This window comes from Cervus elaphus, chromosome 14 (genome assembly GCF_910594005.1).
Source record: "Cervus elaphus chromosome 14, mCerEla1.1, whole genome shotgun sequence".
NCBI lineage: Eukaryota > Metazoa > Chordata > Mammalia > Artiodactyla > Cervidae > Cervus > Cervus elaphus.
In genome coordinates, this window is record NC_057828.1 from 62,983,332 (window position 1) to 63,000,757 (window position 17,426).

At 49.4% G+C, this 17,426-nt stretch overlaps 1 protein-coding gene and 1 pseudogene across 1 annotated transcript in view; one reads left to right on the top strand and one right to left on the bottom strand.

Moving 5' to 3' along the window:
* The window catches only part of LHX4 (LIM homeobox 4), a 44,834-nt gene extending 34,876 nt beyond the window's left edge, over window positions 1–9,958 (top strand). Inside the window, exons 4-6 of the mRNA XM_043923836.1 lie at window positions 6,220–6,374; window positions 6,761–6,932; window positions 9,090–9,958. Of these exons, the coding sequence (XP_043779771.1) occupies window positions 6,220–6,374; window positions 6,761–6,932; window positions 9,090–9,484 (722 nt within the window). The 3' untranslated portion in view covers window positions 9,485–9,958. The remainder of the gene's footprint in view (window positions 1–6,219; window positions 6,375–6,760; window positions 6,933–9,089) is intronic.
* Window positions 304–814, bottom strand: LOC122707884 (annotated as a pseudogene).
* Window positions 9,959–17,426: the final 7,468 nt, after the last annotated feature.

The following is a 17,426-nucleotide window of genomic DNA, read 5'->3' on the forward strand; positions in this document are numbered from 1 at the left end:
TTGCTGAGCAGCTGCTTGTCTTGGGACAAGGCAGTACTTTGGCTCGGGAGTAGCCGGGGACCTTGTGCTCATCATCACTTAGTCTCCCCATATTGGGACTTAGCCACTGGACCCCCAGGGAAGTTCCATGCTCCTTAGTTTTTTTTTTTTTTCCTGCAAAAACTTTATTGTTTCCATTTGGTCCAAGGCTTGAGAGAGCGCTCCAAGGTGTTAACAAGCTGCCCAGTGGTTGTAGAAAGGGACTTCAGGCAGAAACCCTGACACTAGAGGGGTTCCTCAAAGGCCGCTGGGCTCCAGAGACTCCTAGTTGTGCTTGAGGATGAGACTTTTGAAGAGATATTCTCCCAACCGCGCCCAGGGACCAGCGAACCTGCAGAGGTGGGTCAGGTGGTCACCCAGCTTCTAGATGAGTTTCACCTCCTGCCCTAGGAGTGGTTCTCCAGGAAGTCACAGATGCAGGGTCTGTGCAGGGAGAACCCAGGCCATGCAGATCTGAAAGGGTTCTTCTCCATGAGAAGGGCGGCTTCCATAGCATCCTGGGTCTTACCCCACTCATCTCGAGGTGGCTCTTGCATGTCCAGGAAGAGGGCGCAGCCGCTGCGCTGGGTTTGCATGTTCAAGACACACTCCATGCCCTTGCGCTCCTTGGCCAATTCACAGGAAAAGTGGCCCACACCCTCCAGAGCCATATTGTCATGGTTGAGATAGAAGCCCAGAGAGAGGTAGGTATAGGAGGCCCGCAGACGCATGTTGACCAGGCGGTTGATGGCGGCCTCCCCTTGGTGGAATAATTCTGACGCATCTGGGAGCTCATGGTTGATGGGTAATAGAGCCAAGCTCAAAAAATGGTGTTGGCTGGTCCTAGTGCTCGTGGACAGCTGAGTGGCAGATTCCAAAGGTTGCAACTGGTGAAAAGGTTGGAGGGTGGTCAGAGGCTGGAGCGAGGGGCGTCCTTGGGTCTGTTCACTCCAAGCACTGTTGAAGCAAGAGACAGATCCCCGGGACCGCACTACCCTTAGCTTTGTACATCAGGGTGCACATTTACCTCAGCACCTCCACACCTCAAAGGCTTCAGTCAGCAAGAGCCCTTACGTTGGCCTAAGTCCCCCTTGGAACAGGTCAGCTTGTGTTTCAGTTAAACGTGCTGTTTCTCCTCTCAGACTGCAGGCTCCTTGAGGACAGGGACATGGGGGTGATGACTCTTGTATCTCCCAAAGGCCCTCATGTGGGAGCAGATGCTCAGCTGGTCTCCTCGCTCATGGAGACTCATCTATCTCGACCATCTGCTCCCGTGCACCCGGCCACCCTCCCCAGCCACCTCTGGGCCACGTCCGTGGTCTGCACAGAAGCTGATGACACAGACCGAGGCTGCTGTCGGGCCCCAGCATTGAGCAGCCACCCCAGAAGACCTGCCTTCACAGGGGCGGCAGGGCAGCAGCTGCTCCTGCCGCCTAAGGTCACGCTCTTGGGCAGCCCTGGGTCTTTCCTGGGACTTTTCAGGGCTTGGGGAGCTCTTGGACCCCCATTCCCTGGCTCCCCTCAGAAAGACCAAGTCTGATTTCCCACCTCCTACCACCTCACCTCAGGGTCCTCACTCACAGCTGTACCCTTCAGCCTGGCTCAGATTTTGGCATTTGGCCAAACTCACCTTGGGCATTTTAGATGCACAAACTCACGAAACATCAAGGTCATTTGCCCTTGACTAGAATTTTTATGAACTCAGGGTATTACTGCAGAATGCTCTTGTTGACAGCCCTGGGATTGATGAAAAAATACAAAAAACAAAGCAACGACAATTTCGTGTATATCCTTCCAGGTCTTTCCTGAGTTCCCACCTATATATTATATAGTTATGATCAATACATGGAGAAATTAGTTTTTTGCTTAATAAATGCAGTTCAAGGGTGGTGAGGGGGAGGCCCTTTCAGTGAGGCTGCTGGAGCTCAGCTTGGCTCTGGCAGAGGTGGGAGGGTTGGCACCTCTCTCTTCCATCACCTGCCCCCCACCTCACCCCCCCCCGCCCCCAGCTCTGGCCTTCGGCATGGACAGCCCTTCCATCTCTTCTCTTTCCCGGGCCTCTGCAAGCCTGCTCCTGGGCTCTTTGCTTTAATGTATTAATCTGCTCTGGCTCCTTAGAACTCACTCGGTGCTGTTGCTTTGGAGTCAATTACGGTGTCACAGAAGATTAGGGCATCTTGTCAGGGATAAACCATCAACGCAGAGGGACTCAGAGAGCTCAAGCTGTCTTCGGAACTCTGATGCCCTTCACCAGAGACATTAAGGATGCAGGCCTCCCCCAGGCCGGTGGCTGCTTCTCGCCATCAGAGGCCTCGTTTAGACCCTGAGAAGTCACAGCCTGGCCTCCGCTGCTGCTGTGGATGGGTCAGGAGAAAGGGGAGACCAGATGGGGTGGCAAGAATGACCCAGTGGAGCTCACACTTGTATCCAGGATTGTTTGAATCATGGCAGAACCTCTGTAGGACAGTGGAAAGACACTGGATCTGGCCTCAGAGGCTGGGGGGCATCTCTGCTGGGTCACCCACTAACTTGGGGGTCCCCTGGCGATTGTGTACCTGGTTGAGCCTTGGCATCTCAGCTCCATGTGGGGGGTCAGAGCACCTGCCACACGGGGCTGTGTCCTGGGGTTCAGAGAGGCTGCAGCTTGTGGAATGGGATGTCTGTCACGTGAGGGAGAGACCAGTGCGGGAGAGAAACGCAAACAGTAAGATGTGCTGTAGGTTTGCCAACAGCTGGGCGTTACACAGTATTTCTGGTGTGTTCTCCCAGCCTCCAGCTGTCCACGAGGCCGAGAACACTCCATCCTGTGGAATCTGGGTGATTCTTAGTGCAGCAGGGGCCTTGGTCTGCTGTGGGACTTCGGGCTGTCTCTTTTTATGTTTTGATCCCTCCTTGATAATTCAAACCCTCTTTCTGACCTAGGTTCCCTCCATTGTGCTACACAAAGGATTGAGTATCAGTTATTTGTACCTTGGTGTGAATGATTTTGTTCATTTGTTACATTTCCTTGAATATTTGCATTTTCAATATAATGAGGTTGCCTTTTATGCCAGGGACAAGTGCTAGGAGACCCTGCATAATTCAAAACTAACATATTTTAAGGCTAATTTTCCCATAGGAATTAATGTGAAAAATTGGGGTGGGATGTATTCTGGGAGCACATAAATCCATAACGAGTGAAATGTATCTTTGCCTTAATGCTACTTTTTATTTTCTCAGCACTATCTCAGTCCCTCCCAGATGCTGTCTCCTAAATTAACAGCCTAGGGTATCATGGTCTTGCTTGGCCTTCCTCATAGCGTTTTATCACATTTAACTTCCGCACCAAAGTTATTGATTTTTGGGTACATTTTTCAGCATGAGCACTGCCACCGCTACTTAATGAATACTTGGATGACATTGTTATAGGATATAAAAAAGATTTTAAATTATAATAACCATGAATGTTAAAATAACAGCATAATAGTCCCTGTAATCGCAAGAAGAAAGTTCTGTGCACATAGCCAGCAATACAGGACCAAGGAGCCACCAACCCAGGATAACAGGGGTTTGTCCCGATGCACCGCCCAATGGCCATGGTGAGAACAATTTCTAATTCACTAGGGCAACCTGTTTTGAAATTAAGTGATTCTTGATGAATTAAAAATTTGGAGTGTTTCCTTTATTTCAAGTTTTGTGTGTAAAGAGTATATGGATTTTATTTTAGGTTTTAAAAATTTTTTTATTTATTTTTGGCTGCACTGGGTCTTCACTGCTTTACATGGGCTTTCTCTAGCTGCATCAAGCAGAGGCTACTCTTCCTTGCAGTGTACAGGTTTCTCACCGTGGTGACTGCTCTTGTTATGGAGCACGGGGTTTTTGGCATGCAGGCTTCAGTAGTTTCAGCTCTCAGACTCTAGAGTGCACGCTCAGTAGTTGTGGCCCATGGGCTTAGCAAGTTCTCGTCATGCAGAGTCTTCCCGGACCCGGGATTGAACCCGTGTCCCCTGCATTGGCGGGCAGATTCCTATCCACTGCACCACTTCCTCCCCATTGGCAGGAACTCTGAAGAGTATGTGAATATTTTTAAAATGCACTATTTTGTATTTACATCAAGTGCTGTCGTGTTGTTATCTCTATAAATATGGGAAGAAGGAAGTGATTCCTAACAACGAGTTTTGAAGGTTTTCCTCAGTGTCTGCCTCAGTGACTCTGGAACCCTTCCTCATTGGGTTCAGGACCCCAGGGAGGAACTTGAGTGGCGGGGCTTTGAGGATGACGGTGGCTCTGCTGGGGAAGAAAACAGCCCAAGGAGGAGGGAGGACTGGGGGCCTTGTCTCCCATCCACCGTGTGCACCATGGCTTGTAGTGTGAGCCGGGCTGCATGACTACTTACTCCTACACCGTGCTGCCCACACCCAGGCTTCTGAACGGTGAGGGGACTTGCCCACGTCACTGACTCAGTGAGAATGGTGAACCCAGGTCTTCTGACCCTGAGAAAAGCCTTTTAGAATGGTCATGAGGATCACAGGCACGTAAAGCTCTTGATAAACATCAGCTATTATTGTTGTTTTAAGAGAGGACTTCCTTGGATGGAAGGGAAGAAAGGGAAGAAGATAGACATGGAGCAGACCCTCAAAGGACACCAGTGTGAAGGGGTGCAGAGAACTCAGGGGGCTGGATGCAGCTGCCCATTCCCTCTTCTGCGACTCTGGGCAAGGGTGCTAGGCAGAGAATGGATAAGCCTAAGTGCTGGGAGAGGCACAAACCATTTACACTCAGTGCTGCTTCTGTGCTTTACTCTGGCTGAGAAGAGCCTTTGACTTACAGGCACATGAGGCTCAAAATCCATTGAAGACAGTTGATTAGTCAGCTTGTTTTCCTGAACACTCTTTCAATTTGTTTGAATATAAACCATGGTAAGAAACTTGTTTTGTTTCAACTCAGCACACATATTCATACACCTGACACTGATCAAGTTTCATGAAGCAACACCTCATCCTTCCCACCCCAGCCCACTCCACCCGACCCCATCCCACCTACCCCACCCCATCCCATCTCACCCCATCCCACCCACCCCATCTCATCCCATCCACCCCACCCCACCCACCCCACCCCATCCCACCCACCCCATCCCATCCCATCCACCCCACCCCACCCACCCCACCCCATCCCATCCCATCCACCCCACCCCACCCCCCCCACCCCACCCCATCCCACCCCATCCCATCCCATCCCATCCCATCCATCCCACCCCAGGCCACCCCACCCCATCCCACCTCCCCCACCCCATCCCATCCACCCCACCCTACCCCATCCCACCCACCCCACCTTACCCCATCCCATCCTACCCCATCCCATTCCACCCATCCCACCCCAGGCCACCCCACCCCACCCCATCCCATCCCATCCACCCCATTCCCCCCACCCACCCTGTCCCACCCACCCCATCCCATCCACCCCACCCCATCCCATCCACCTACCCTACCTCATCCCATCCCACCCCATCCCCTCCCATCCATCCCACCCCAGGCCACCCCACCCCATCTCACCCACCTCACCCCATCCCATCCACCCCACCCCATCCTATCCCACCCAATCCCATCCCCATCCCCATCTCATCTCATCTCATCCATCTTATTTCCTCTTTTAGTTTTTGATCAAGTAAGTTGACTTTACAACCCACTTTTGGGTTCTGACCCATAGTTTATGAACATTGCTTAGGTGAACAGTGAATGGACAGGTCCCCTTTGCTATGAGCCCAGGGCTGTGGAAAGGCAGTGAGGTCATGGGTGGGACCTGGGAGAGTGGAGGACAGGCATCTGGGGCAGCCCGGGGCAAAGGCTTCCTTCTGTCTCCTTCCCCTCTGCAGCCTTGGCGGTAACTCACAGGTTGGTCAGGGGAGTGTTTGCCATGATGGGGAAACATGTAGAATGGTATGCCTTCAGTCTGATGAGAGCCCCGTGTGGCTGGGCTGGGAGGGGATGGGGAGAGGCAGGGAGCTGAGGGAACAGCATATTGTCCTACCTTTTCGGTGACCTGGGAAGGCCTTTAGTGTGGGAGTGGGCTCCATGTGGGTCAAGAGTACTCTCCCCTGACGTTCCCCATTCTCCCTCGCTCTTGCCCATAGCAGGCAAGATTACACGAGGAGAGGAGGAAGGAGGGATGGGACCCAGCTGCTTCAGATTGGCTGGACACAGTAAGAAGTGGTTTTCGTTGCAGATGACTCAGAGGCTGGAGCTAAGCGGCCCCGGACCACCATCACAGCAAAGCAGCTGGAGACGTTGAAGAACGCCTATAAGAACTCCCCTAAGCCCGCCCGGCATGTGAGGGAGCAGCTGTCCTCGGAGACAGGCCTGGACATGAGGGTCGTACAGGTGAGGCCCCAGCCACCCGACCCCTGGGGCTCCTTTGCTGACCGGGGATCCCAGGCTGGGCACCACGCGGTGCCGGGCCTGGCGTGGGGGTGGCGGGTGTCCTGTGGGTCCCCACATCCGCGCCGTCCACAGGAGGACGGCTCCAGGTAACCATGGCGCCTCAGCAGTGTGGTCCCTGATCCCCTCGGGGCGCTGGGCTCAGGGCTACGGCCCCAGGAAATCTGCTGAACCAGAGAGATGTCTGAGGCCCAGGCCAGGGGAGCGATGGGCACAGCCCGTTCCTCGCCCACCTGCTGTGGCTTCAGGCTTTGTCTCTGGTCTCCGGGACCCCGGGGGCTTTGGGCTCGTGGCGGACAGCCCCGAGCGTGTCCGTTTGCTTGTGGCAGGTTTGGTTTCAGAACAGAAGGGCCAAGGAGAAGCGACTGAAGAAGGACGCGGGGCGGCACCGCTGGGGGCAGTTCTACAAGAGCGTCAAGAGGAGCCGGGGAGGCAGCAAGCAGGAGAAGGAGAGCTCTGCGGAGGACTGTGGGGTTAGTGACAGTGAGCTGAGCTTCCGAGGTGAGCGGGGCTGGAGGGGCGAGGCCGAGGCCCTAGGAGAGGCCCCTGGGAAACAGTGACCCCCGACAGGCAGCCGGGGTCTTTCTGGAGGCCTTGCCAGCTCTCTCCTGAACACAGGCCCCACCCTGTGGCTTGGGGTAAAGGGTGGGGGGAATGGTCATGGCCCTTCCAGAGGGGACAGGGCAGAGGAAACCAGAGCTCTGCGGCTGACCCGTGGAAGCTGGGCTCCCAGGCCTGCGGGCCCGAAGGCCTCCCCTCCTTGCCCACTGCCCGGGGCTCCCTCATCAGCCCACACAGCTGCAAAGGACCCCTGTGTCTCAGTCTGTGCCCCAAGCCCCTCTCCTGCATTTCTCCCCTCAATGGGGGCAGTGGTCTTCCTCCTGTGACCCCCTAGAGTGAGCCCCCTCCTCTGCTGGTGGTGGGAGGATGTGCGTCACAGCCCTCGGCCCTGGGGAGTGAGTACTGTGAGTGCATGTGAGGTGGAGACTGGCCTCATCTGAAACCCCTTCCCCCACCGCTCACTTCATCTTGTCCCCAGCACATATGCTTTGCTGCATGTGCTACATTCAAATTTTGTGCGTCAGCAGAATTGCAAATGGCTGCATGTTTTGGATCCTTTGGTTGTTTGCAAATAGCCATTCTCTTGTATCAAGTCCTCAAATGTGGAAGGCCTTCTGTTGTGGCAGGAGAAGGGAAGAGGCCTGAGTTGGGGGAATCAGAAATCTGGTTTCCAGTCGTGGCTCTGTCAAATTGATTTACTTTTCTTGAGCCTCAGTTTACCCATCTCTAAATGGGTATAACCGTATCCTTGCCCATCTCCCAGGGGTCTTGTGGGAATCCGTAAATACAACTGACTGTGGATGCGTTTGGAGAGAGCTTAGCACATTTTTGCGCTTGGGAAGACACAGCCATTCTTAGGCAGCTTGTGGTTCCCACAGAGGGCGCTGTCGCTTGGGATGACAGGTGTAGGCAAGACGCCAGTGAATGGCCATTTTACAGTAGAGTTGAGCCTTCACCTCCTGCCCCCTTTAAAGGGCATGACTCATCTCCCCCTTTTCATTTTCATGGATGGGATGCGGGACGACCTAAGGCAGGTTGTCAGAAGGGATAGGTGTTGAAGTCCACTCTGGCCTTGGTAGGAATGGACACACAGGCCCAGTGGGAATAGAAAGGAAGTCTGTGGGGCAGCAGATGGCAAGATCTGCCTGCGAAGACCATGATTTCCTGAGAGGACCGTAGGTCAGCCCAAAGGTCTGCCCACAAGGCCCTGGGGCATGTTCAGGGGCCTTATGCTCACCTCCCAGGACTCTTGGCTGGGGACGTGGGGGTGGAAAGCCACTCAGTCTCCTCTCAGCTGCTGAAATCAACATCCGGAGCATACAGGATTGTTAAGTCTTGTTTTGTAGCTCCTTTCCATTGGGTGCAGGTGGGCCCCCAGGTTGACATATCACTGGTCTCTCCATGTAACTATATAATCTTATTTTTCTTAAGACTGAAATTGTTCACCTCCATTGGAGAGATGAATTCTTCCAGGTGGCAAAGATTCCACGAGATCCCCTTAAAGAAATTCCCCAAGAAACAAGAAGTTCCATTTGCCTTAATCAATGCAATGCTTTGTCCCCAGTGAAGAACTTATTGATAGAGAAACCAAGTCCTTTGACACTGAACCTCTTTCCCAGGTAGAGCAGAAAGCTTTTGTGGACATGTCTTGAGTCCTCAGCTCCCTTGACCCTATAGCCCTGCTTGTTTCCCTACAACTGAATCAAGCACTTTTTTTTTAGCTCGAAAGCTTTCAGATTGAATCTTGTTAGCACAGAGTTCCTTCCTTCTGTGCTGTGATGACATGTGATGCAGGAAACCTCAGGCATTCGTATTCCATAGCCGTCAGTGTAGCCATCTTCCTACATGAGACACCTGAGACCAACAAGCTCACGAAACATTTGTCCAGCCTTCTGGGACCTGGGCATGTGGTCTCTGGAGGTGTTTGTTCTGTTTTTCCCCTTGACGTGGGTCAGTGTCTGGATGCCAGGATGACATGTTGGTGTCTGGTTCATGCTCGGGCTTCTTTCCTGGTCATGTGTATTCCTAGGTTGTGAAGAACAGGGGACCACTGGAGTCCTGGCGGCTGACAATAAATCTCCGTTCTTTTGTCCACAGAGGATCAGATTCTCTCAGAACTTGGCCACACCAATAGGATTTATGGCAACGTGGGGGACGTTTCAGGCGGACAGTTAATGAATGGGAGCTTCTCCATGGACGGGACAGGACAATCCTATCAGGACTTGAGGGATGGGAGCCCCTATGGAATCCCCCAGTCTCCATCCTCCATCTCGTCCCTGCCATCCCACGCTCCTTTGCTCAATGGGCTGGATTACACGGTGGACAGTAACTTGGGCATCATTGCGCACGCAGGGCAGGGAGTAAGCCAGACGCTGAGAGCCATGGCTGGGGGACCCACCTCTGACATCTCCACAGGAAGCAGTGTAGGCTACCCCGACTTTCCGACTAGCCCGGCCTCTTGGCTCGATGAAATGGATCATCCTCCTTTTTAAACACTTCTCCTCCCCACCCTACCTGTCCTTCTGGCTTGAGAGAATATCTTCAAGGATCGAAAGACACTTGCCTTTTAAGGATCGAAAGTGCACCAATGTGAATTTCCATTATTTTCAATGGAAGTCCTCTGCCGATCCCAGGGAGGTCGCGGCGGGACCCCACTGGGGCTGGCTTTCCTGGGAGGCGGTGGGAGATCAGCCGCCTCTTAGAACACAGCACAGGGGGGCAGAGCCCAGAGCGCTAGGGTGCAGGCTGGTCGGCTCCTCCCCTGCCCCCGTCCTGCTTACAGGCTTTGGCTGCTCAGTGCTTGGTTGATGGGGTGACTGTGTCAGGCCACCTAAGCCTTCGGGAACTCTGCTCCAACTGGAGAGTCTCATGAGATGTCTCCCGAACCACTGCTCTCGCCAGAACCGAGATTCCCGAGGTGGAGGCCTCATGGCCCTTGAGTATCGATAAAAGTGATTTCTGGACCACCCTTACTTAACCCCAATTTTCAAAATTAAAAAAAAAAAACCGTCACTTATTAAAGATCAGTGGAAAACTTTGATGACCACAGTTTGATGTTGAAAACATGCTCCCTCCTCTTTTTTTGTTTTTGTTTTGCTGTGAAAAAATATTACTTTTTCCCTACCCAGAACTACACGCCAGAGACAATTTTGTCAGTTTTGGTTTTTATGAAATTCCATCCCAATCACTGAATCCCTGATGGCAAGAAGTGGTTTTCATTGCAGGTGACTCTGAGGCTGGAGCCGAGTGGCCCTGGACCATCCCAGCGACTGCCTGACAAGTCCCCCTGGTGCACAAATGTGCCTTTTTAATTTGCTTGTATTATTTATTCCACAAGACAGGCTATGGGTTCCAAAATGATCAAAGCTAAAATATGGAGAGAACAGAACGACAATCAGTGAACACATTTGTAGACGTTTGGATTCCAAACATGCAGTCGGTTTAGCCAAATCAGCAGATGCTAGTCTCCCAGAGTTCTCATCCAGTAGGGCAAAATGATATTGGATCTGTTTGGAGGAAGTTGGTTAGATGAGACTGTAAGCCCACTGCCCACCTGCAGCCAACCGTCCTCAGCCCTTTAAAAATGAGCGCTTTCTCTGCCGCACTAGCTGACTCAGCAGGAGGGCAGTCTTGGCCTCTTCCGAGTACTGGCCGTGCTTCTTGGCCCATCTTGGTTGGGAGGAATCATCTAGGGAGCGGCCCTTGAGTTGTCCACAGGGTTCCAGATGACCCTTGGGCTGCATCCCTCTGGGTTGTTGGCTGGGCTCATGCCAGGCCCTGTGGGTTCTAGTCCTGTGCTCAGAAAGGCAGAACTCTCTGGCCCCTGGCAGTGCAGAGGCTCTCAGCTTGCAGGTTTGCAATAGCAGGTCACCAAGCCTGGGACAAGGGCAGGGCCCACCCCTGCTGTATGAGCTGCTGTCTCTGCAACAGACTGCGCTTCCACAGGAAACGCCGTTGTGGTGGTGCTGCAGGTCCCGCCTTTGGTCACACATCTGTCCATACAGAAGCTTTCCATGTGCATATGGAACTTAGCCAGGTAGAATCGATTCCAGTCCCCTTGGGAGACGGTGGTTTGCTTCTGCTGGCCTCCCATTCTCTTGAACAAGATCAGCAGAGTGGGAAAGGGTAAGAAGGCATTGCCTTTCTTTCACAGCAAGTGATGGGGCCAGAGCACCTGAGGACCCTTCCTTCCAGGAATGGTTTTGAGGACCACAAAAGTTTAGGTATACAGTAGGCAGACTAAAGAAAGAAATCAGTACTTCCTTTCTGGATGCTGCATTTTTCGTAAACTCCTTTCCAGGACTAAACTAAGGTCAGTGAAGCTTCTTTAAAATAGATAGTAAATTCCTGGATCAGCCTTCAGGCCATCTTTTTTTCTGATCAATTTTGTAGTGTACCCTTATATTTTGATGTGCTTGATTGTCGTGATTTTTTGCTTGGGGAGTCTGCAAATGTAGACTCTCTGCCCATGATTCCAGGTGTCAGGATGACAACGGTGTGTTAAGCCTGGCCAATTCTATGTGCTATTGGGAATTCCCCAGTAATGTGAATATTCAGGGTGGGGATGGAGACACAAATGCAAGATAACAAGCCATGTGAAGGAAAGGAAAATGCAACTGTCTTTTTGGAGGACAGATTCTTAGGCACACTGTTCTTAGCAGGCTGCTTACAAAACACAGGAGAAAGACTGCTGGATTAAAACCAGTTAAAAACTGCCCCACTTAGACCACTGTCTCAGCCTAATTACTTGGAGTATCTCATGGGATCTCGGAGATCCTTTGTATTTTCGCTGAGTGCAGTACTGGGAGAGCAGGCTCTTTAAGATGGAGGGGGGATGGTTGTTGCATCCCCCTCTGTGTAGCCCTGCTTTTGGTGACTAGATGAAATTGACCAGTTTTTGTTTCTGTAGGTGGGTTCATCAGGCTCCCTCTATTCATTCAGAGGAGAATGGAAGGCCTCCCTCATTCATGCACTCCAGTGAGGAGTGCAGGTGACACTGTGTGGGAGGAGCTCCTTTGGTTTGGTGGGGTTGACTAGCCAGGAGGGCTCTTGAGCAAGCCCTGATCAGAAAGCCAGGGGAGCTGAGTGTAAGTTCCCAGGGCCACCAATCACTGGTGCCGCCATCTAGAAACACAGTCACAATTGGTCTCAGATTTTTAGTGGGTCTCTGTGCAAGTGGGGTTAGCATTATGGGGCTAGTGCCACCCATAAGCCCATAGGCCAAGACAGTTCCTTGGCTCTTCTGAGGCTCAGGGATGGAGAAGAATGAAACTGTCCTGAGATTATGGTCCAGGCACTCCGCTATTGCTCAGTAGTCTGTTATGGAGGTATGCTACATGGGAGCTTTTCTCCCCCTTGCGAAATGACACGGATGAATTTTAAAAATGAGATGACACCTTCTAGAGGCACTTACACCACTTGGACCTGTCTTTGGATCTAGGAGAGCAATTAACTAACAACTGTTATCTGTGGTGCCTGGCTGATAGACCTGAGGGTAGGAAGCTTCTGAATCCAGGAGCAAATTAATACAATGAAAAAAAAAAAAAAACACCCAAATTTCTGGTGGTAACTGATAAAAGCAAAAATGGAATCTACAAGGCAATGGAAGAATGTGCATTTGCTGAAAAGTAGTAAGACCAGGGAGGAAATCCCAAATGCAAGGGCTAAACTGGCTGCTGGGTAAACCACACTGTGGGAAAGCCTGGACCCCAGTCCTTCAGGAACTGCCAGTGTCCCCTGAAGCCAACTCCTTCCTGTCCTTGTGCTTTTCTTTCTTGCCTCATCTGACAGTTATAAAATGAAAACCAGCTACCAGATTGATAACATTATTCATGTAAACTAATACCATGAAACACCAGGGAAAGAGGACAAAATTAAGACAGAAGAAAAGCATATGGCAGTGTCGTTCAATACGGTGTTTTTGTTTTTTTTTTGGGGGGCCAGTGTAAAATATGAAATCTGATAAAGATCCCTGGGGGCCGTTAGATCTTTGCAGTGAAGTTCACTTTGCAAGAAGTATAAGAAATCTGACAGACAAAAGATGTTAGCGTCTCTGAAGCTCGAGCTGGTTATTCTGATACAACTGCCTCCTGGCCGGAGGGGTGGAAGGCTTCAGCTTAGCAACAGCTGTGCGCTGTGTGACAGGCCACGTCCACCACCCGCACCCCTGCTCGCCCCCTCCCTCTGACCACTTGGTTATAACCATGGAAATAATGACCGTACCTCCTCAGCCAGCAGGGTCTGGAAGGACCGAGGAGGCTCATTTTTAAACATTGCACTTTAAAAATTGGAAACCGTGAGATGAAGAAAAATTCAATTAAGCGGAAATGAGTTTTGTTTTATTGCCTGCTGCTGAAGGGCGCTGGGCATGCTGAAAGCTAAATAAAAAGCACATCACTGCCTCTCTCTTTCTTGGATTGGTCGATGGGCCCTTTTTGCAGTCATTGCTCCAACTGCTCTAACACGGTGACTGGAGCCAAAAAGAGAGAGTGCAGCAAAGTCACCCCATCCCCACTGCTTGGTAGGACCACACGGAAAGCACAGTTTCAGCTGCGAGCTCTGGTGAGGAGTCAGCTGCAGGTCTGGGAGGTGCGCCAAGCATCCCTTTGCTTCGGGAGGCAGAGCACAGGTGGACAGAGCCGGACCCCCCACGCTCACCCGCTGCCCACCTAGAGACAAGAACCATTTGTAAGTTTCCCCCTTGAGGACTGTGTTTAGCCAAACACGCAGGTTCAGTGCCGCAGCATCTCAGAAGCTGCTCTGAACTTGCATTCAGACCTCAAAGCCCCAGATCCCCTAAGCTCTGGATTGTCGCCCTCACCCTTCGCAGTGTAAATTTTGTACAGTTAAAATGAAATGGAGTCTCATTTCCTGGGAAAAAAAGAAAAAGAAGAAAAAAAAAGGACCCACCCATCCTTATTTATGGCCATGTGACTTTGGAACACAGAAGCTGGTGCGTTTGTTTGTATGTGCCTCCTGTGTGTTGGCATGATGAGATGTGTATGGTAAAACTATGTCAAATAAATATGGAAATTCTTTAGAACCCTGTATGTCTTGCTTTTCATTTGGCTTTCTGGAATGTTTTTACATAATAGAATACAAAGCTGTGCTGACATAGATCCCTTTCATCACCAGAAGGGAACCCAAGGTATAACTCTGAATGCAGAGATACAACTGCGAATACCTGTACTATGCAATAAAGGGTTGGGTAGAGGAAGTTCTCTGATTTTTCTGATAATTTTTCTTTTTTCAGTTTTCTGGGGCCCAGTCCTCTGTTTCAAGGCTTAAGGAATGGGCAGAGAAAACTAGCTGATTACATACATTTTAGTTACCATTTGTCCTGTTGCATTTTTTAAATAAAGATCTCACATATTTATTACCGAGCCACACAGGGCACTGGTGAGGAAACAGGAAACTTTAGGAGTCAAGCTCCATCTCTTGCATGAGCTCTTCAGAAAGCAGTCACGTTCTTACTACTGTGATTTGGTTGGTTGAGGATGCAGGTGACCTTGACATAGCATGAATGTGTGCCACTTCATATGTGGGGCCCTTATAGACCCAGCTTGGTTCTTCTCCAGTGTCTTCTTTTGGAGTTATACCCAATTTTATTGCCAGTTTTCATTCGAATCTATTGGGGAAATGGGAAGATTCTGCTATTGTTTCTTGGCCAGGAATTGCATGATCCTGAAAAGTCTTGTGAGAAGACAAGAGGAGCAAATTCAGCCGCACATGGTGATGGTACAGAAGAGAAAAGAGCTGTCCTGTTGTGTTTTTAAAGCCCTTCACATGTACACGTTTTCTCCTGAAGGATGTACAAATGTCTGTATTTGGGTGAGAGGTGAACAGAGGGATAGAAACACCTCATCAGGGCTCCTGGACAAACTTTTCCAGGAAAATCTTCGGTTTTTTTTTTTGTTTGTTTGTTTTGTTTTTAATCTGCTGGAGACTTTATTAGTATGCAGGACCTGAAGTTTTGCTAGAGTGGAAAGAGCAAGAGACATTCCTTAATGAAAAAGTTTGAAGTCATGACATTTCTTTAGAGCTGGGGTTCCATCTAGGAAAAACTAGTGCTTTTTGCATTAGTGATTAGATTTGCTTGTTTGAAGAGAAGATCCAAACAGAGGTGCACTGAACTATATGGTAACCATTGGCCACTTGTGGCTATTTTAGTTTAAATCGATTAAATAAAATTAAAAGTTTAGTTCCTCACACCAGCCATGTTTTAAGTGCTCAATAGCTATTTTAAGTGTCTAGTGGTTACTGTATTTGTACACACAGATATGATATGTTTCTATCATTGCAGAAAGTTTTGTTAGTACAGGTGGAGTCTGGCTAAGAAGAATGGGCAGAGGTAGCTTATTCATCAACTGTTTAGCTACTAGTTATCCTGGAGTACTTTGTATTCTCAGCCTCCATAGACAGTGGTAGCACCAACTTTTTTTTTTTTTTTTACTTTTTTTTCCTTTGGTTTGGTCCCTACAGACCAGCTCCTGAGCAGCATGATTCTCTTTCTGACAGTGGCCTTTCAAAAGGAGAGTTGTCTAAAGAAGAATAAAGAAAAGAATTATAAAGAAAAGAAATCACTGGCTAGAAAGAATGAAATGAGACACGAACTCAGGAGGTCAGACTTAGCAGTCAGTGTTTTCCACCTCTTTCCAAGCTATCCAGCTAAAATCAGAAAAGGATAAAAAGCCATCAAAGGCAAGTCAGTATGTTGTAAATTTTAACCAGTTGCCAAACTAGAAGTAAAATCATAAGAAAGGTAGGTGATCCTCAACGTCACTGAATGTCTCTTCCTAGATTTGATATTTGAGACCTAGTTTAAAAATTGGCCTGTACAGTCTAAGTGGAAAATTGTTGCCTCCTTGTGCCAAGTCTCCTAGAAGGCTATTTCAGTTTCATCATTTGGAACTCCTGATGAATCTCCTCCTTTGCAGACTGTGCAGTGAGCGGGGAGCCATGCAACTGGTCCAGGTGCTTGTATGGGTCTTGCCTGCCTCAGGGAAATAAGCACTGTCAGCTCAGCCTCTGCTGCTGGGGAGACACTGAGTTAGGAGGGAGGGTATAAAATGGGGCCAAATCACTCGGAAGAGGGAACTTTTTATTACTATAATTCTAAAAGAAATAATAAAAGCAACCCATCCAAACCATTAAGGTCTTCTAAATGATCAGCTGCTGCCCTAGGCACCCTGTCAGAGAAAGCGGGCGTGGCTTCTCCACGGAACATTTTTCCCTCTGTCATTCTTTCATTCGTTTTCTTTTCTCACTTTTGTCTAATATGACCTCAGGATTTTCCTTTAGAATTCTTTCCTTTGGTCATCTCTCCCGTTAAAACACAAAAAACTGAACTTAGGTATGTTAATAAGTAGTAGGTTATTTTGTAACTAAACTAACGAGGCACAGATATCCCTGACAGAATGCATGTCTTCCCTTCCCATGGAAGGGACTCCTAGGAGGAAAAGGTTTCCATGGGACTTATTCATCCTTCAGGTTGTTTAGCAGATCACTGAAATGGGCAGAACTTTCAAGACTGATACAGGTTAGGCTTTCTCTAGAGTTGGGGGAGAGTTTATCATCTATCTGTCATCACCTATCTATTCATTTAACTGAAGTATGGTTGATTTAAATGTGCCAGTCTCTGCTGTATAGCAAAGTGACTCGGTTAATATGAGTGTGTGTGTTGAGAGTTTTTTCTTTTTGTTTTTCTTTTGTTTGTTTTTTAAGATTTATGTTTCTCTCACTTGCGTGCCAACCCTGGACCAGGATCTCCTGTTGGTTGAGAGGGGCTTGGGGGTTTTGGAAAGGCTGGGAATTGCTTCCTGAAAGATAAAATATAAACCCCCCAAAATGGTCTTGGCACACATTTGGAGTTGGAAATAAGCAGGTTTTTTTTTTTTTTTTTTTTTTTTAAAGGCCATAAAAATGGTAAATAGGTTTCAACAGATGGCTTCAGCACAGCAGTGGAAAGCCCAGGCAAGGACTTTGGGGTTAAATCTCATATTTTAGTCACCTGGGACAAACATTTATAAAGTTGACAGCTCTCTCCTCATCTCTAAATAGAGACGGTGAAGGCTGCCTGCTCCCTGGCCAGCTGATGGGGGCCGCCTGTGACCTAGGGAATTGAATGTCACTCTTTTTGACACCTGTCACACTTACAGCTCCCCCAGTCTACAGGAATATGATAACCAAGAACCTATATCGTGGATGGGCCAGGACTTTTATACTCAATATGTGTGCTGGCTTTATTATTTTTTTCAGAATCATTTTAACATTTAATGCTTCTCAATTAAAGTGATTTCCTGGAGTGGATGCCAAGCTTCGTTTAGAATGCGCATTAACCACTTTCTGTATCGGTAGTTAAAGGCACTGAGGGATTTAAACAGCAATCCACAAGTCTGTTCAGTCAAGGTTTGGCGGAATAAAGCAGATTATAAA